The sequence below is a fragment of the Symphalangus syndactylus genome, chromosome 22 (assembly GCF_028878055.3).
Source record: "Symphalangus syndactylus isolate Jambi chromosome 22, NHGRI_mSymSyn1-v2.1_pri, whole genome shotgun sequence".
Classification (NCBI taxonomy): Eukaryota; Metazoa; Chordata; class Mammalia; order Primates; family Hylobatidae; genus Symphalangus; species Symphalangus syndactylus.
Window position 1 is genome coordinate 10181060 of NC_072444.2, and position 20320 is coordinate 10201379.

The window sequence follows — 20320 nt, forward strand, 5'->3', positions numbered from 1 at the left end:
CTGTGTGACAGGTTCTGTGTGTGTGTGCACGTGTGTGTGTCATGGTCAGCTGTGTGACAGGTTCTTTGCGTGGGTGTATGCGTGCATGCGTGCATGTGTGTGTGTCTTGGTCAGCTGTGTGACAGGTTCTTTGCGTGGGTGTATGCGTGCATGTGTGCATGTGTATGTGTCTTGGTCAGCTGTGTAACAGGTTCTCTGTGCATTCATGTCCTATTAGTGGGTGTGGGGGTGCCTGGTTGTGTGTCATGCCATTGTGAGGAGTGACAGACGCCTGCCCCATGCTGTCGAGGATGTGTCAGGTGTGCCCATCTCATGCTTTGGAGGAAGCGACAGGTTATGTGCTTAGTTCATCCCGTTAGGAGGGTTGTCACCAAGTTGTGCGCCTGTCTCTGGCTGTTGTGTGTGTGAGATGTCACCATGTGCCCGTCGCAGGCTGTTGTGGGGAGTGGCATGTGTGATTCTCTCATGCTGTTGGGAAGTTGTCAGTAACTTAGGAGCTCGTGTCTCACTCTAAAGAGACGACATGTTGCCTGGTGATATGGGGCTGGCAGCTGGTGGGGCCTTCCCATGCAGACCACGGAGCCCCAAAGGGCTGGCCAGAGGAAATGCTGGGGGCCCTGAGCAGAGGGACAAGTAGGGGCTGGGGGTGCTCAGTCCCGCATGATCTACCCTCTCACCCACATGTCAGCCCGTGGGACTGTTCCTTAGGGGGAGGGACCCAGCATTCTTCAGATGGTGTGGAGAAGGGCCTTTAGGGCCAGGACAGGTGTGTGTCTGTGAGGTGGGGCACCAAGGCAGGGTTTGCATGGGGGGCAGAGGGCTGTGTCCCTGAGGGCCTGGGGACCCTATTTCCTGCCTCTCCTGCCCCTGAAACTGTTCAACTAATTAAGGCTTGTAGAGCCGCAGGATTAATCGGGGCAGCTCTGCGCGGGCCGGGAGCTCAGGTAGTCGATCAGTGCACCGGGGAGGATATTGGATTTCTGAACCGCAAGTCAGCACTATTCGGGCCTGTTATCTCTCCCAGGCTCGGGGGTCAGGAGGCGGAAGCCTCGGCGCGCTGGCTGCCCCCGCCCAGCCAGCTCGGGCACGTCCACTCCCCCTGCCCACACATCCCAGCTCTGGCCTGTCTACTGCCCACACAGGCCTCCCCTCGGCCCTTCTCCCCGGCCCACCCTGCCTCTGCCTCGCCGCCTCTTTCTCAGGCTCCTGCAGAAATCCCTGGTCCCTGCTCTCTCTCCTGCCTTTCCCGTCTCTGCCGGGCTTGTTTCCCCCATGCCCCTCTCCTCTCTGGGGTTCTTCCTTGGTCCTTCCTGGCCTCAGACTCGCTCTGGGCCTGAGCTACCCCCTCCCCTCAGCCTCTGACAAGGTCTCACCCGCCTCTCTCTACCTTCCTCTCCATCTCCCTTCTTCCACGAGCCCCTCATCACCAGTGCGTCTCTGCTTTTGTGTTTGTGCGTGCCCGTCTCCCAGTTTCTGTCTTTCTCTGTCTCTCTGTCTGTTTCTCTCCCCATGTCTCTGTGTCTCCCTGTGTGTCTTTCTCCCTCTTCCTCTCTGTCTTTTCCTCTCTCCCTCTGGCACGCTCTCTCTCTCTCTCTCTCTGTCTTTTCCTCTCTCTCTCTTGTGTGGTCTCGGCTGGTGTCTGCAACCAGAACAAATCTCCCCCAGCCAACACCCCCTGAACAAGGAGGCCAGAGCAGCTAATGGGAAACATGTGATTCTGCCTTGCGCCTGGAGCACCGTGAAGGGAGCCTTAGTCCCAGCCCAGCCCCTGCACCCCTCCTTGCTGCGTTCCCCCCACCACACTGTCCTCTGCCTCCCAGCGGCTCCCCCAGCCTGTGTGGGCACTGTTGGAAGTTCATTTACACTGGGTAGGGGCCTGACGTTTATCTGCTGGGGAGTATCAGGTTGTGGAGGGGCTGAGGGGAGCTTTGCTCCTGAAGTCCCCCCAACCCTCAGGGCCAGGCAGACCCCATGCAGACTCCCCCCACCCACCACCACCATCTGTAGGAGAACAGGGCCAAGATGAGCCGAGCTGTGGGGGTCTGAATGGGGGGCAGCCAATCTACCCCCACTGGAGGGCTCTAGGGCCACCCAGATTCCCATCTTTTCCTTCCTCCGGGGCCTCTGGGGAGCTGCAAAGGTGGGGGCTCCCCAAGGGCTTGGGAGCTGCCGGGCTGTGTTTCTATGCCCACCCAACCACAGGGAAAGGGGGGACGGATCAGAGGAGGGAGGCTCTGGCAGGTTGGAATTCTCCTTCTCTGCCTGTGGATAAATTGTCCCTAATCCAGGCTTGGGGAGTTGTCTGGCTCCTACAGAGAGAGAGAGAGAGAGAGAGAGGAAGGGAGGGAGAGGGAGGGAAGAGGGAAGCAGGCACACACAAACACAGTGACACAGACACACACACACCGTCTCACAAAGGGTGTCTCACATGCATGCGCACACGCACTCACACACTGAGCCCTTCACAAAGCTACCACACAAACACTGGGGCACCGTGGTGCTGACACACCATGACACACAGACCTGCTCACACGTGTTGACGCTGACACACGGCCATACTGGCACAAACATACAATGACATAGCACAAGGACCCACTGACATACACAGAGACACACCGTGGTACACAGACACACAGTAAGGTCACACAAATCCACACATGCATGGACACACACAGGAGCACATACTGACCCATGGTGAAAGAGACCCACAGGGACAGTGTGGCCAGTCATACTGCCACACCATGACCCTGAAAACCCAGAGAAAGGCAGAGGTGGGAGGGAGGCAACACTGATCCACAGTGACACCAGTGCCTGCAGTCACAGGCCTCGAGATTGGAAACCTGCAGGGACAGCAGAGGATCAGCCGCACGCCCCCACCCCCCGCCAAACACACATCCAGAGAGCTCTGAGACAGGCAGGAGCCGGTTTGGCTCCTGACACAGCGAGATGCAGAGAGCCAGGCAGAGCGTGTGCACACCCAGGCATGCTCACACCTAGCCACCCCTGGGCTCACCTGGCTACACACAGGCACACATGCACCCCTGTGTCCTCACACACATACAAACAGGCTTAGCTAGACTCACACACACACACACACAAACGAATAGAAAGAAATGTGAAAAATGCACATACCCACATGTATGACTGAAGACACCAAATCCAGGCACACACTTAACCTGGCATCACACATACACACACACAGCTGACCACAGCAGCCACAACTGAGCAAACACGTGATCCCACACATGGACACGCTTAAGCCCACATGTACCCACACGGACATACAGAAATACAGAGAAGCACACGAACAGGCTAAATAGACCCAGGAACCCACATACAGGTATATTTACCCAGACAGCTGAGCCTTGACAGATACGCATTTGCACAGGCAGAATCTCGATCACACACATACAAACTCCCAGGCAACCAGAACCTGTAAGCATCCGTGAGGCCTGGTTCCCAGACCCCCTCTGGGTTCCAGTACAGACCTCAAGGAGGCGGACAAATGGGCAGGAAGCAGGGGGGTGGTGAGGAGGGCCGTGGTTATTAAAGAAAACAAGAGACATAACTAGTTACTGATGGAGATGGGTAAACGCCAGCTGCATATACACCCTTGTGGAGATTCGCATCCACCATCACTCTGAACAGCACCTCTCATACCCGCATTATCAATAACCGCTATGCATTATAGTTTCCCCAGATGTTCCTCCCCATTCATAAGATCGCACTTTTCCCATTTTATAGATGAGAAAACTGAGAGCCAGAAAAATTAACTGACTTGCCCAGAGTCACACAGTTATGAAGGTTGAGCCGAGGACTGCCTGACTCCCAGAGGCCAGGTTCCTTCCACTATGGTATATGTGCGTGTATATGCATGTGTGTACATAGATGTGCAAAAACATTGCTTCTCAGTAGGAGCCTGGGGTTTCAAGAAACAGGTTTGGCTGGCGCAGTGGCTCACACCTGCAATCCCAGCACTTTGGGAGGCTGAGGCTGGAGGATTGCTTGAGCCCAGGAGTTCGAGACCAGCCTGGGCAAGATGGTGAGACCCTGTCCTTACAAAAAAATTAAAAAAAAAAAAAAAAAAGCCAGGCATGGTGGTGCACACCTGTAGCCCCAGCTACTCGGGAGGCTGAGGTGGGAGGATCACTTGATTCTAGGAATTCAAGGTGGCAGTGAGCTATGATCATGCCACTGCACTCCAACCTGGGCCACAAAATGAGATGAGGCCCTGTCTCTCTTTTTTTTTTTTTTTTTTTTTTTTTTTTTTTTAAAAAAAAGAGTCTCACAGTTCCCTGGTGGGATAATGCGATGAGGTTGGAGGTGGATGGGACTCCATGTAGGAGAGCTTCCTGGCTCAGTGTCCCTCTGCACCCTGCTGTCTGGCTGGCTTACGCTGTGTCCATGCTTAGCTCTGTGGTGCTGTGTTTGCTTCCACAGATGGGAGCTTGCCTGATTGTCAACCCATCGGCCTGGACCCCAGAGCCCACCCAGCTGAGCGTGTGCAGAGGGCCGTTGCAGAGACCACCCTGGAGATGCTGATGAAGACAGGCCTTTCCTGCTGAGCCCGGCCTATCTGCGCAGCCTGCTCAGGTAACAGTGTGCAGGGAAGTCAGGCTTGGGCCTGGGCCACCCCCAGGAAGTGGGGATCAGGGGAAGTTGCCTCCCAGTCCCAACAGGGATCCCCTCCCAGCTTAGGTCAAAAAGAGCTTCTTTACAGAATCAAAACATATTAACCCAACATTTACTCAAACTCCCCATTATCCAGAAAGGGGAACTGAGGCTCATGGATATACAGTGAGTCCTACCTCCTAGCCTGAGGACTCTTCCCTGCGCCTTGATGACCTGAGAGAACTGGGAGGAGAAAGGGGTTGTGACAATGACCAGGACTCAGGGCAGAGGTGGAAACCAGAGTGCCTGATGTGTGCAGCTGCTGACCCCCCAGGACACCTCTCTACCGGAGTCTGTGGAAGCAGAGAACTGGGAGGCCAAGGTGAGGTGCTGGGAGGGCCTGGGTAGCCCAGGTATGCTAAGGTGCCCTTGCAGGACAGGGAGGGGGCGGGGGCAGTGGCAGGACCCACCTCCCTCCTCCTGGCCCAGGTTAGCCCACCCAGGCTCAGGAACTGCAGAGCCAGGTGAAGCCGCCCTGTCCTGCAGAGGCAACTCCCTGAACTGACACATGAAGCCTGCGGCTCCAGGAAGCTCCCTAGAGCTGAGCCTGCCTGGGGACCCCACCCAACTTCCAAAGGAGCATTCCTGGGGCCTGAGGTCTGGGGGTGGAGTCTCCTGGGATTGTAAGGGTGGGGAGGTACAGCTGTGGGAGGATGCGAGGCTGTGTGTATCCGAATGTAAATGTATAGGGCACTCAAGCTTGTGTGCAAGCAGGTGTGTGTGGAGGGCTCTGTCCTTCCATGCACATGGGGTAATATACAAGAGTTGCATAAGTGGACTGGGCTGGGGAGTGTTCAAGGGCTGTGTATGTGGTACATGGAAGTATGAATATGCAGGATTCCAGGTGTGTACTGGGCAGGCGTGGGGATACTGTGTGTGCCACACTGGATGGCGTGTGTGCAAGGGTGCTAGTGTACACGGGAGAGATGTGTGTATAGACAAGATCTGAATACACTGTGATGGTATGGTGTGCGCACACAGGGATCTGTGTACACTGGCTAAGTGTGTGCTCAGGGTTCTGGGTGCACAGTGGGAGTGATGTGCACATGTGGCTCCATTTGTGCTTTGGAGGTGGGTTGGGCAAGCCTTGAGCTGAGCTGGGCTCAGCAGTGCCCAGCCTTGTGGCCAAATCGCTGAAGTCACTTCCTTTCCAGCAGCAACTTTCCAGGAGGAGGAGTTCTTCAGACCTGGGCGGGGAGGGGGGGTGGAACAAGGAGCTCTCTGGGGAAGGAGGTGGGCGGGGGTGAGAGGCTGCAGGGAGGGCCTAGTGGGGCTGGAGGAGGGGAGTCCTCCGGGAGACAGAAGGAAAGACAAGGACGGGAGTCTGGAAGGGCCAAGGGCAGGAGGGGAGGGGGGCGGAGCAGGGCGGGAAGCTTAGTCCCTGGGTGACCTCGGAGGGAGGAAGGGAGGGCCGCCGGCAGGGTGACCCTCGGGTCCAGCCAGAGCTGGCGGTGGTGCCCGCACACCTGGCACCCAGGGCAGGGGGCTGGCAGGGGGCGGTTCTGGGGCAGACCTGCTTGCCAGGTGCCCCGCTCCAGGGAGGAAGGGGGTGGGTGAGGGTTGCACAAAGGAGCTCTGTGTGGCTGGGGGTAGGGTGGGGTGGGGTGTGCAGTGCTGTGCTGTGGGGGGGCCCTGATGGCCCCAGGAGGCGGGGCAGGGCCAGCTCCCCTTGGGGGCATCAGTGGCTCCAAGGGGACACCTAGTGGCGAGGTAGAGTAGTGCATCTAGTTGGATGGCTGTTGGTGGGAGGTGGTGACTAGAAGCTGAGAGGAGGATAGATTAGAAGTCAAAAATTAGAACTGATGGTTGGGACTAGGACCGTTGTAGGAGGCTACAAGGGAGGGGGCTGAATCTCTGGACACCAAAGAAGTTTGATTTACAGAAGCTCAACCTAAATTCAGACACCAGCTTAATTGAATGAGATGGCTGTTTGTCCTTAAGGGCATAACTTAACCTCTCTGTGCCTCTATTTAAATGATGCCAAATGAGTGACAGCTGTCATTATTATTGCCATCATTGTTGTTTGTATTATGATATTGTGCCTGAGATCAGGTTGAAAGATCTTCAGGTGTTACTGTGTGGGCAGGTAGGGGTGGAGAGGGGTGATGACTAGTCCCTGAGGGGCAGATCCTGAGAGATAAGGCTCCTGGAGGAAAAGGGAGGTGATGGGAAGGTCTCAGAGCAGCAGTAATGGCCCCTTTGATGCAGTGTTTTCCATTTGAGGACATCCCAGGGCCTTCAAACCAGGCTGGGAGGGAAATGGTGGGGGAGGAGGAGTGTGCAAGCTGCAGAGAGGGTCATGAGGCCGGAAGTGAGAGCTGGGGCTGGCAGCCTGGCTCCCCTGGGGAGGCAGTGGGTGGGGGAGGGGAAGGAGGGCTGGGGAAGGGGTGGGGTGGTCACAGCCACAGCCGGGGAGGGTGGGGCTGGGGACTCAAGGATGTGGGCTGGCGCTTCCCGGCACTGTGCACAGCAGGTTGGAGCCCCCAGCCCCCTCCCAACCAGCTGGTGTCCCTATGGGCAAGCTCAGACACACTGACCCAACAGCAGACAGGCAGACAGAAGTACCCCTTTGACTTTGTCCACAGACCAGGGCTAGGTGGTACCCTTGGGAGGGGTCCAAGAGAATGGCCGCCGGGGTGTGGTGAGGAGGGGAGCCAGCTGCTTCCCTCAGATCCTGGAGGCTGCAAAAGAGAGCAGTGGCCAGCCTCAGGAGGCTTGGCAGGAGGACGTGCCCAGAGGTCTTCACGGGTGGGTTGAACAGAAGCCACCACCGGAGAGGAGGTTTTTCTCTTCTGCCAAGATCACACCCTCAGGCCCCAGCTGGGAGGTCTCCAGAGCGGGGAAGGCTCGGCCAGCCTGACCCTCAGTAATGGAGGGAGGGAGGGGGCTTCTGGTGGGCATCTGCAAGCGGGTGCCAGGAGGCACGGTGCAACCATACTGTTGGAAATTGGACTTGGAGGTTCCAGAGTCTGAGCCCCTTTTCTCGTTTGTGAGGGTGTCACCCACTGTCCTCCCTGCGAGGGCAACAGTGCTCCAAGTTCTTGGACTAGAGAGATCCTGACCCGGGAGGGGCCAGGTCCACAGCCAGGCCTGGGAGAGAGCAAAGTAGGTGGGACCAGTAGGTGGGACAACGAGGAGAAGCTGAGTCCTGGAACCTGCAGAGAGAGAAGGAACAGTGGATAGAGGGATGTTCCACCTGGGTGGGCAACCAAAGGGCCCCTTCTTGTGCCATTTTGTGACCTCGGACAAAGTCTCTTTCCCTCTTCAGGTCTCAGTTTCCTCATCTGTAAAATGGGAGGGGCATGAGATGGCACTAGAAAGTGTCCCCACTGGGGTAGCTGGTTAAAAATACAGATTCCCAGATGTCCCTTCACATCTATGAGTCACATTCCCCTGGACTAGGGCCTGGGTATCTGGAATGTTACACAGCTCCCCCAGGCCCAGGCTTTGGAAGCCAATGGGTTAGATAATTTTAAGGTTCCTCCCAGCCTTAAATTAGACCACGGCGCTAGAAGGAGCATTTTCAGAAGTGGCTGAAGTATTGTTACAGGAGCTGGGAGTGGAAGGAGGCTTTGGACTTAAGGCAGAATTAGAAATCCTGCCACTTAGCAGCTGTGTGACTTCAGGCAAGTTACACATCCATTCTGAGCCAGTTTCCCCTGTAACATGGGGATAATAAATCATGCCTCCCAGGCTGCTGTGAGGATTCAGTGGGTCATAGATGTGTAGGTGCTTTGTAGATTGCAAATCGCCATCCACCAAAGGGGAGCCGAGAAGTGTCTCTTTCTACTTTATCCTGTCTGCGAGTCAGCTCTGCAGTCTTCCTGTGGGGTGACAGCACTGGTAGGTGGGTAGAATCTACATGGTTCTGTGGCACATAGGTCCCAGGGATCCAGTACTAGGTCAGAGCCAAACATTAGGCAGTGATCAAGGTCGGTCTTTAAGACCCTCACAGTGTTGGAGTCCATTCAGCTCCCTGCTCCCTGAGATCCCAGCTCCTGGGATCAACCATGGCCCTGAGTCCTCAGGCTTCTTTGGGAGTCAGACATGCCTGGATCTAAATCCCAGCTCTGCCCTGACCAGCTCAGGGAGTCAGTCGGTAAATATTTATGTAGCATTCATAGCCCAGGCCCTAGGGTCAGGCGATACAGCGATAAACAAGACAGACGTGATCCCTGCTCCTGAAGAGCCCACACTCTTGTGGGGGACACACTAAACAGCCAGTCACACAAGTAATTGATTATAGTTGCGATAAATACTATGAAGGTGAAATACATAGGGCTCTGAGAGGATGTAGCAGGGGCCAGGACAAGGCCAGGGGTAGGATGGAGCAGCAGAGTTTTTCTGATGAAGGTGGAAGAAGGATCAGAGAATGTCCCTTTTCACATTCTTAGGTCCCTCCCTCAGCATCCTTCTTGGGTCTGGAGAAGAAGAAAGCCTCAAGGGAAAAGGCAGGGTCGATTGCTCTGCGTACCTCATTTGTGTGTGTTCATTCATTCAACAAACTTTTTTAATTTAATGTTTTGGAGAAAGGATCTCACTCTGCTGCCCAGGCTGGAGAACAATGGCACGATCATAGCTCAGAGCAGCCAGCCTCAACCTCCCAGACTCAAGTGATCCTCCCACCTCAGCCTCTTGAGTAGCTGGGACTACAGGTGTGCACCACCGTGCCCAGCTAATTTTTAAATTTTTGTAGGGACGGGGGTCACACTGTGTTGCCCAGGCTGGTCTCGAACTCCTGGACTCAAGCGATCCTCCTGCCTCAGCCTCCCAAAGTGCTGGGATTACAGGTGTGAGCCCCTGTGCCTGGCCAAACAGCTGTTCTTTTTAAACGCTGCTGTAGGCCATGTGCTGTTCTGAGTGTTGGGAAATACCATATAGCGGTGAACAGGACAGATATCCTTGCTTTTACGGTGTTTACCATCTTCCAGGAGATGGTTTCTGTAAGACTGGGGAGGATAATCATATTGATCTCATGTTTGTCTGGGGAATTTGATGAGATAATCTATATCAAGTGCTTGGCCCAGTGTTTGGCAACAGAAAATGTTCCCAAACTATGGGCTTTTATTGTTGACTCCCAGTGTGGTTGCTCTGACCTCAGGCATCTTCACTTTTTCTTTGCAGCTCTTATCCCCCTAGTAATTAATCATTTATAATGATCTGATCAGTGTCTGTCTGTCCAGTCCTTGTCCAAAGTAGGTACTTTATAACTAATGAGTGTATGAATGAATGATGTTACTTTCGTCTCTGAGCCTCCATTTCTTCATCTGCAAAATGGGGTTATTAATAGCCCCTACCTCACAGGATTGGTATGAAGAATTAAATGAAACGATGCCTGGACAGCTTCCAGCCCAGTACCTGGCGCGCAGTAGGTGCTCACTAAACCTGAGCTGCGATGGTCCTTTCCAGGCGCTGTCCACGCCCCGAGGCCTGGGCTCAGGCCGAAGTTGCTCCACAGCACCCCCAGCTGACAGCCAGCGACTGGCAGAGCCCCCAGGCACGGGGGCCCTCTCTCTTCCAGGTCAGCCGGGTGTCTGCGCTGGACAGAGCGCTGAGGGAACCGGGGGTGGTACCTGGAGGAGGCCGGGCCGGCGGGCAGGGGTTGAGCTGTGGCCACCAGACCATTTGGGGAATTCAGATCTGTTGCCCGTCTTGTTGCCCACAGAGATCTCCAGTGTGACAGCCCAGGCGACAGAGCCGAGGGTGAGTGGTGGGGGTTCTCCTAGAGCCCTTTGGGGGTAAGAAGGAGGGAGACCGTGCCCTCGTTAGAACTTCCTGGCCTTCTCCTTAAGGTTGATCACCCTGCTGATGTGCTTCCTTCTCAAAGGCAGGGGTCCTGTTCTTCCTGAGTGCATAGCCAGATTCCCCAACGGGATGAGCTGTCAATAAGTGAAACTGGGCCAGGCATGGTGGCTCATGCCTGTAATCCCAGTACTTTGGGAGGCCGAGGCAGGTGGATCATCTGAGGTCAGGAGCTTGAGACCAGCCTGGCCAACTTGGTGAAACCCCATCTCTACTAAAATACAAAAATGAGCCAGGTGTGGTGGCGCATGCCTGTAATCCCAGGTACTTGGGAGGCTGACACCTGAGAATCGCTCGCACCGGGAGGCGGAGGTTGCAGTGAGCTGAGATCACGCTGCTTCACTCTAGCCTAGGCGACAGAGTGAGAGTCTCTTCCAAAAAAAACAAGAGTGAAACTGGGCCCATGAGGGCTCGCTATACACATGGTGGTTTGAGAAAGGCTGGGAGTCAGCAAGGGGATTGGGCTTGGGGTGGGGAGGGGAGCTTGGTAAGGAGATGAGACCTCAGGAGGGAGGGGTCCAGGAGCTCATTGAGGATATGGGAAGCTGATGAGGATGTAGGTGTTCGGTAAGGGACCTCCTGCTCTTCCTGCCTGGCAGGTCCTGGTCCCGGCTTCTCGCACCCTCATGTCAGCCCCGGCCCCGCCCGGCGGCCTGCGGAGGACAAGGTCAGGATGCGTGTGAAGCCCCAGGGCCTGGTGGTGACTTCCAGTGCCGTGTGCAGCTCTCCTGACTACCTCCGGGAACCCAAGTACTACCCCGGCGGCCCCCCCACCCCCCGGCCCCTGCTTCCCACCCGGCCCCCTGCCAGCCCACCCGACAAGGCCTTCTCCACCCACGCCTTCTCCGAGAACCCACGCCCGCCCCCACGCCGGGACCCCAGCACCCGACGCCCACCAGTCCTTGCCAAGGGGGACGACCCGCTGCCCCCACGGGCAGCCCGTCCTGTCTCACAGGCCCGCTGCCCCACACCGGCCGGAGACGGCAGCAGCTCCCGACGCTGCTGGGACAACGGGCGGGTGAACCTGCGACCAGTGGTGCAGCTGATTGACATCATGAAGGACCTGACACGCCTCTCGCAGGACCTGCAGCACAGTGGTGTACACCTGGACTGTGGTGGGCTCCGACTGAGCCGCCCGCCTGCACCGCCACCCGGCGACCTACAGTACAGCTTCTTCTCCTCACCCAGTTTGGCCAACAGCATCCGTAGCCCTGAGGAGCGGGCCACCCCACACGCCAAGTCGGAGCGGCCCAGCCACCCCCTCTACGAGCCTGAGCCTGAGCCTAGGGACAGTCCCCAGCCTGGCCAAGGCCATAGTCCCGGAGCCACGGCTGCGGCCACGGGTCTGCCCCCAGAGCCTGAGCCAGACAGCACTGATTACTCAGAACTTGCTGACGCCGACATCCTTAGTGAGCTGGCCTCCCTCACTTGCCCAGAGGCCCAGCTGCTAGAGGCCCAGGCCCTCGAGCCACCATCGCCTGAGCCAGAGCCTCAGCTCCTGGACCCCCAGCCCCGCTTCCTGGACCCGCAGGCACTGGAGCCGCTCGGGGAAGCTCTGGAGCTGCCACCCCTGCAACCTCTTGCTGATCCTCTGGGGCTGCCGGGCCTGGCTCTCCAGGCCCTGGACACCCTGCCTGACTCCTTGGAGTCGCAGCTGCTTGACCCCCAGGCACTCGACCCCCTGCCCAAGCTGCTTGACGTCCCAGGTCGCCGTCTGGAGCCCCAGCAGCCCCTGGGGCACTGCCCACTGGCCGAGCCCTTGCGCCTGGACTTGTGCTCACCGCACGGGCCCCCTGGGCCTGAGGGTCACCCCAAGTACGCCTTGCGGCGCACTGATAGGCCAAAGATCCTGTGTCGCCGGCGGAAAGCCGGACGGGGGCGCAAGGCAGACGCCGGACCCGAGGGCCGCCTACTGCCCCTGCCTATGCCCACGGGGCTGGTGGCCGCCCTGGCCGAACCCCCACCACCACCGCCTCCTCCACCCCCTGCCCTGCCAGGCCCAGGCCCGGTCTCAGTCCCAGAGTTGAAGCCGGAATCTTCCCAGACCCCAGTGGTCTCCACCCGCAAAGGCAAGTGCCGGGGCGTGCGGCGCATGGTGGTGAAGATGGCCAAGATCCCCGTATCGCTGGGGCGGCGGAACAAGACCACATACAAAGTGTCTTCCTTGAGCAGCAGCCTGAGCGTGGAGGGCAAGGAGCTGGGCCTGCGCGTGTCGGCTGAGCCCACCCCGCTGCTGAAGATGAAGAACAATGGGCGGAACGTGGTAGTGGTCTTCCCGCCCGGTGAGATGCCCATTATTCTCAAGCGTAAGCGCGGCCGCCCTCCTAAGAACCTGCTGCTGGGTCCCGGCAAGCCCAAGGAGCCAGCTGTGGTGGCGGCTGAGGCAGCCACCGTGGCAGCAGCCACCATGGCCATGCCAGAGGTGAAGAAACGACGGCGGCGGAAGCAGAAGCTGGCATCTCCCCAGCCATCCTATGCAGCAGACGCCAACGACAGCAAGGCCGAGTACTCAGACGTCCTGGCCAAGCTGGCCTTCCTGAACCGCCAGAGCCAGTGTGCTGGACGGTGCTCACCGCCCCGCTGCTGGACACCCAGTGAGCCGGAGTCAGTGCACCAGGCCCCCGACACCCAGAGCATCTCCCACTTCCTGCATCGCGTGCAGGGCTTCCGGCGGCGTGGGGGCAAAGCAGGCGGTTTTGGTGGCCGGGGTGGGGGCCATGCGGCCAAGTCAGCCCGATGCTCCTTCAGTGACTTCTTTGAGGGCATTGGCAAGAAAAAGAAGGTGGTGGCCGTGGCAGCCGCTGGGGTCGGGGGCCCTGGCCTTACCGAGTTGGGGCACCCACGCAAACGGGGCCGGGGGGAGGTAGACGCTGTGACTGGGAAGCCAAAGCGCAAGAGACGGTCCCGGAAGAATGGGACTCTGTTCCCAGAGCAGGTGCCCAGTGGCCCAGGCTTTGGGGAGGCAGGTGCTGAGTGGGCCGGGGATAAGGGTGGTGGCTGGGCCCCTCACCATGGGCACCCAGGCGGGCAAGCTGGCCGAAACTGTGGGTTTCAGGGGACCGAGGCCCGGGCCTTTGCCTCCACTGGGCTGGAGAGTGGAGCCTCAGGCCGTGGCAGCTACTACAGCACGGGCGCACCCTCAGGCCAGACCGAGCTCAGCCAGGAGCGCCAAAACCTCTTCACCGGCTACTTTCGCTCGCTGCTCGATTCGGATGACTCCTCCGATCTCTTGGACTTTGCCCTCTCAGCCTCTCGCCCAGAGTCCCGGAAGGCATCAGGCACCTATGCAGGGCCACCCACCAGCGCCCTGCCTGCCCAGCGGGGCCTGGCCACCTTCCCTAGCCGGGGAGCCAAGGCCAGCCCAGTGGCAGTGGGTAGCGGCGGGGCTGGGACGGACCCCTCCTTCCAGCCTGTCCTGTCCACACGCCAGACCTTCCCACCAGGACGGGCAGCGAGCTATGGGCTAACTCCAGCCACTTCAGACTGCCGGGCGGCCGAGACCTTCCCCAAGCTGGCTCCCCTGCCCTCAGCCGTGGCCCGCTCACCTACCACCCACCCGCCTGCCAACACCTACCTGCCCCAGTACGGCGGCTATGGGACTGGACAAAGTGTATTCGCCCCAGCTAAGCCCTTTACAGGCCAGGACTGCGCTAACAGCAAGGACTGCAGCTTCGCCTATGGCAGCGGCAACAGCCTGCCTGCCTCACCCAGTAGCGCCCACAGCGCCGGCTATGCCCCACCGCCTACCGGGGGCCCCTGCCTGCCACCAAGCAAGGCCTCCTTCTTCAACAGCTCTGAGGGGGCCCCCTTCTCTGGTTCAGCCCCCACGCCCCTGCGCTGTGACAGCCGGGCCAGCACAGTCTCGCCCGGTGGCTACATGGTGCCCAAGGGCACCACAGCCTCTGCCACCTCTGCAGCCTCTGCCGCCTCCTCCTCCTCCTCCTCCTTCCAGCCCTCGCCCGAGAACTGTCGGCAGTTTGCGGGGGCTTCTCAGTGGCCTTTCCGGCAGGGCTATGGAGGCCTGGACTGGGCCTCAGAGGCCTTTAGTCAGCTCTACAATCCCAGTTTTGACTGCCACGTCAGCGAGCCCAACGTGATCCTGGACATCTCCAACTACACACCGCAGAAGGTGAAGCAGCAGACGGCTGTGTCAGAGACCTTCTCCGAGTCGTCCTCCGACAGCACCCAGTTCAATCAGCCGGTCGGTGGCGGGGGGTTTCGGCGTGCCAACAGCGAGGCCTCAAGTAGTGAGGGCCAGTCGAGCCTGTCCAGCCTGGAGAAACTGATGATGGACTGGAACGAGGCGTCATCTGCCCCCGGCTACAACTGGAATCAGAGTGTCCTCTTTCAGAGTAGCTCCAAGCCGGGCCGTGGACGGCGGAAGAAGGTGGACCTGTTTGAGGCCTCACATCTGGGCTTCCCGACGTCCGCCTCTGCCGCTGCCTCAGGCTACCCATCCAAACGGAGCACCGGGCCCCGGCAGCCGCGAGGTGGACGGGGCGGTGGGGCCTGCTCAGCCAAGAAGGAGCGGGGTGGCGCAGCGGCCAAAGCCAAGTTCATCCCCAAGCCACAGCCAGTCAACCCACTGTTCCAGGACAGTCCTGACCTCGGCCTGGACTACTATAGCGGGGACAGCAGCATGTCACCACTGCCCTCACAGTCGAGGGCCTTCAGCGTGGGAGAGCGAGACCCCTGTGACTTCATAGGACCCTACTCCATGAACCCGTCCACACCTTCCGATGGCACCTTTGGCCAAGGCTTCCACTGCGACTCACCCAGCCTGGGTGCTCCCGAGCTTGATGGCAAGCATTTCCCACCGCTGGCCCACCCGCCCACGGTGTTTGACGCCGGCCTGCAGAAGGCATACTCGCCCACCTGCTCGCCTACACTGGGCTTCAAGGAAGAGCTGCGGCCACCGCCCACAAAGCTGGCTGCCTGCGAGCCCCTCAAGCATGGGCTCCAGGGGGCCAGCCTGGGCCACGCAGCTGCAGCCCAGGCCCACCTGAGCTGCCGGGACCTGCCGCTGGGCCAGCCCCACTACGATTCCCCCAGCTGCAAGGGCACAGCATATTGGTACCCTCCAGGCTCAGCTGCCCGCAGCCCGCCCTATGAAGGCAAGGTGGGTACAGGGCTGCTGGCTGACTTCCTGGGCAGGACGGAGGCCGCGTGCCTCAGTGCCCCTCACCTGGCTAGCCCACCAGCCACGCCCAAGGCCGACAAGGAGCCACTGGAAATGGCCCGGCCCCCTGGCCCACCCCGTGGCCCTGCTGCAGCCGCTGCTGGCTATGGCTGCCCACTCCTTAGTGACTTGACCCTGTCCCCCGTGCCGAGGGACTCGCTGCTGCCCCTGCAGGACACCGCCTACAGGTACCCAGGCTTTATGCCCCAGGCGCATCCTGGCCTGGGTGGGGGCCCCAAGAGCGGCTTCCTGGGGCCCATGGCGGAACCTCACCCCGAGGACACATTCACCGTCACGTCCCTGTAGTGCCAACTGAAGTGCCGACTGGACCGCGAGGTTTTGTTCCTGGGTGAGTCTGGGGATGTGGGCGCGGTGGGCAGAGGCCTGGGGGCGGGGAGAGGACATCAGAGCTTTTAGGCAAGGACAGAGGTATGGAGTGCAGGAAGCAGATGCAGGATTTAAGGGCAGGGCTGGGGACTGAGAGCAGGGTGTAGGGATTCAGGATTCGCTGTTGTGGACAGTCTCAGGAGGAGATGGGGTGCTTGGGCTGGGAACTCAGCAGGGAGCTTGGACGTTCAGAGGGTCTTGTGAATGGAAATGGCCAGAGGACTGTGCACTGGATGGGGCCCTGTAGTTTGGTTCATTAAGCTTTCAATTCTTTGTTCATGCTATGTCTTGGGCAGGAAGTGAGTATTTCCCAGGAAATACACTGATAAGGGTGGGCATTTATATCGCCCTCTGTGAGACAGGTGAAGGGAGAAGCAGGTTGGACGGTCGTCTACCCAGGGCCTATCCAGAGGACCAGCCCTGCTGACACCCCCATTTCCCTGGGAGCTTCACTGATTCTAAGAGGCAGACTGGTGAGGGCCAGGCCAAGAGTGGCCAGTATGGCGTGGTCACACACTCTGCAAGGGCTTCACAGGATGGCCCAAAGTGTCCTCTCTTGGCCTCCCAAGGTACCCCCAAAGGCTATTTTCCAACATCCTTGGTCTGAGATAGGCTAGGTGTGGCCAGGAACATGTGGGGTAGGGACCCAGAAGTGGAGAAGGGGTGCTGGGGTCCCACTGTCCCTGCAGACCTGCAGCCAGTGAGGCTATCTTCGGGCAAAGGTATTTTGACCCCAGAAAAGCCAGTCCCTTTCCTGAAGCCACAGGCTTTTCTGAGAGTTCAGTTCGAGTGTTAAATGTTTTGATACTGTTTTTATCAGGTACTGTGACCTCATTAGTTGGAGTCAGTTTTAGTATTCTCAAGATTTGGTGTTTTAAAAAGGGAAAATAAAAGACAGAAAATGCCCCCAAAATGATCAAAGGGAACAAGGTTGAAGGAGCCATCTTCTTGAAGAACAGCCTGCTCCAGACATACAGCCGCCACTGGCCCCACTTTTGGACAACAGATCTGTCACAAAATTGGCCCAGATGTGGTGGTTGGTGGTGGGGCAGGCTGGGGGCATGCCTGCGCCCCTCACCCTTCACCTCTGCTGCCACTGAAGCTTCCTGGGAGTTTCTCTTCCTGGAGGAGTAGCTGGGCTCCTGGAAAGTCCCATCCGTGCTCTGGGAGGTCATTCAAGGCCAGGGTGACTCAGGGTCCTGAAGTCACGTCAGTGGAAACTTGTTGCCCCCTCTCTGCCAGACCCCAGCTCCCCTGGTGCCTGAAGGTGACAAAGGGCAGCATGCAGGAGTCAGGAGGCCTCTGGGAGGGGACCATTCCCAGATTGGCCACCAACTTGCCACATGCCCTTGACCAAGCTTTTGCCCCTCTCTGGGCCTCAGTTTCCCCATCTTTTCAAGGAAATTTATTTTGATAATCCCTTAGGCTCTCGCAGCTCTGCATGGCAGAGACGATGAAGCGAACTTTTTTTTTTTTTTTTTTTTTTTTTTTTGGCAGCATCTTTTCCTTCCTAATGAAGCCAGGCGAAGATTAAAATGGCCTTCCATTCCCCATGCGTCTCATTGCAAGCAGCAGAGCCTCAGATCTGAAGCAGGCCAGGGAGAAGCTGCTTAGGGTTTAAAATGTCAAACTCTTGATCCTTCTCACTGGAGGGGAGATGTCTCATGGATAATCCAGAAATGTGAAATAATCCAAAAACTGTTCCTCCCAGGCTCTGGGTGGGAAAATGGACGGGCGTGGGGGCTGGGTGTTTGGGCAGGTCACAGCTCAGTGAAATACATAATGGAACCACCCAGTGAGGCCTGAACGCAGGAGGAACTGGGATGCCATCCAGCCCCACATTCTGGCCCTGCTCCCCACTCAGGGCTGGGAGTTAACCGCGCTGTCCTCAAACCAATGCATTCCATTGTTCTAGAGACATCTGTCCAGCACCCACTAGAAGCCAGGCATTGGGGGCACCACAGTGAACACCACAAATGAGGTACTGGTCCTCAGGGGGCTTCCCATTTAGAGGGAAAGACAGCAAACAGTGGCATTAAGCATGTGATGATTCCAGCTACGGGAAGCACTGTGCAAGAGAAAGCTAGAAGCTTGTGAGTGCACACAGCATGCTGACCGGACCTTGAAGCTGAGGCCTGAGGAATGATGGGGCTGGACAGCTGGCGGGGAATGGGAAGAACATTCTGGGCAGAGGGAACAGCAGTGTGGAAAGCCTGGAGGCAGGAAGGGGCTCAGCTTTGAGAAACTGCCTATGGGCATGCAGTAAAGCTAAGTGAGGGGATGAGGCAGGCGAGGCCAGATCACGCGGGGCATTGGAAGGAGTCTGAATTTCATTCCCAGACACGTGGGGATCCACTGAAGAGTTCCCTGCCGGAATTCCCCAGGCCACCGTGGAGCAGGGCTAGTGTTGAAGCAGGGAGACCAGCTGCAGTAGTCCACACACGCAGTGACGAAGGTCCAGGCCAAGGTGGTAGGAGGGCTGCCCCCTCTCTCTCTCTAAGATGACACACAGGCTCTAGGGCAACCCCGCAGTGCCAGGGGATGACCAAAATCACCACGGGAAGGAGAAAGAGTTGGAGATACAGAGGAGGAGAGTGGCAAGGAAAAAGCGTTCATAGAGGGAGCTGCCACTCAACAGAGGCCTTAAGCAAAGAGGACAAGGACGCCCATTCACCAACTGCACTGAGCAGTTTGGGCGCCCGGCACTGGAGAAGCAGTAGTGGAGCTTAGTTACCCAACTTGAGCCCCTGTGTGTCCATCCAGTGCTGGGTACTGGGGAGACAAAGCAGACATGACTCCTGTCCTCCAGTTCAGCCTCCACCCCAGGAAACTAAAGCAAGTACACAAAGAACCTGAGAACACCTGGCAGAGAGTGGCCGGTGCCCAGAGGCAGCGAGAAACAAGATCTGCTGGACAGCTGGGTGTTGTGGTCAGAAGTCAGCCCTCTGCCCCCTTGATGAGAAAAGGGTCGTTTGTGCTGGGCCCTTTATGTAACGCTGCCTCACTGACCCTTCACAGCAGACTGTGAGGTGGGGTGTGTCTCCCCACCACAACCCCCTGCCTCCCGCCCTATCCCACCTTAGAGTTCAGGAAATGGGTGCAGCTCTGAACCTTGCCCAGGGGATCCATTAGCAAATAGTGGAGCCAGGATTAGAACCCAGTACCGTCGCTCTTGAGCCTGGGTGCTCTGCCATATGGCTGCCTCTGGTCTCCCCACGCCTGATTCCCCATCTGCAAAAGGATAGGTTGGATTGCACAATCCCTGCACCTTTTTTTTTTTTTTTTTGAGATGGAGTCTCACTGTGTCGTCCAGGCTGGAATGCAGTGGCACGAACTCGGCTCACTGCAACCTCTGCCTCCTGGGTTCAAGCGATTCTCCTGCCTCAGCCTCCTGTAGCTTACAGGGGCGCGCCACCGCACCCGGCTAACTTTTTTGTATTTTTAGTAGAGACAGGGTTTCACCACATTGATCAGGCTGTTCTCGAACTCCTGACCTTGTGATCCACCTGCCTCGGCCTCCCAAAGTGCTGGGATTACAAGTGTGAGCCACCGCGCCCAGCCCAATCCCCACAACTCTTGCTGGGTCTGACATCTTAAATGGATTTTGAGGTTCTGTGGAAGAAGCTGCACTGAGCTCACCCTTCAAGAATGGGCAAGGTTTGGGCACATGGAGACCGGGGGAAGGGCATTCTGGGCAGAGGGAGCTGTGGGCAAAGGCAGGTCACATCCCAATGTGGATTAGAGGATAAAAGCTCAGAGGAGACAGAATGGGGAATGTGGGGCCCGACTGATGTGAGCGCTGTGGCTGATGGGACGGGGAACAGAACAGGTCAAGCAAGGAGGGGGCTTGGCCCTGTGCAGACATCTTCTGTGGGCCTCTAGATGGAAAGTAGAGCCAGACAGACTGGCTCCACATTGGGCCCTGTAGGCTAAAGATCGACCCTATCAGACCCTGGGAACAGAGGTGGGAGGGTACGAAGGGCCCTCCAAGGTGTTCAGGAATCTCGAGTCCCTCTCCCCTCCCTACTCCCTCTCAGGCCTGACCTGAGGCCAAGAGAAATGTCACAGGTCCTCCAAGGTTATGCCGGCTGGGGCCTGACCGAAGCAGGAAGCAGTTTCCAAGGCCACCATTCAGCTGGGGTCAGCAGGCATGCCCGGGCCTGGGCCAGGCCCCAGCTGCTCTGGGCTTTGTCTCTTCGTGTCTTGAAACCTCGAGAGGTCACTTGATCTTGCCTGTGACTCTGAGCAAGAGGCCTTACGTCAGGGCCCAGCCAGTCTTGC

General features: G+C 58.0%; 1 protein-coding gene across 9 annotated transcripts in view; it reads left to right on the plus strand.

The window, feature by feature from the left end:
* Positions 1-20320, plus strand: part of AHDC1 (AT-hook DNA binding motif containing 1) — a 73476-nt gene that overhangs the window by 41589 nt on the left and 11567 nt on the right. For 4 of the 9 annotated variants that reach the window (XM_063631372.1, XM_063631371.1, XM_055261256.2 and 1 more), the window contains exons 3-7: positions 4441-4593; positions 4769-4993; positions 10081-10192; positions 10337-10374; positions 11073-16001. In XM_063631372.1, the coding sequence (XP_063487442.1) occupies positions 11147-15958 (4812 nt within the window). In that variant the 5' untranslated portion in view covers positions 4441-4593; positions 4769-4993; positions 10081-10192; positions 10337-10374; positions 11073-11146 and the 3' untranslated portion in view covers positions 15959-16001. Of the gene's footprint in view, positions 1-4440; positions 4594-4768; positions 4994-9961; positions 10193-10336; positions 10375-11072; positions 16002-17954; positions 18021-20320 lie in introns of all 9 variants that reach the window. The other 5 variants (XM_063631374.1, XM_063631370.1, XR_010118873.1 and 2 more) reach the window with 4 other exon arrangements.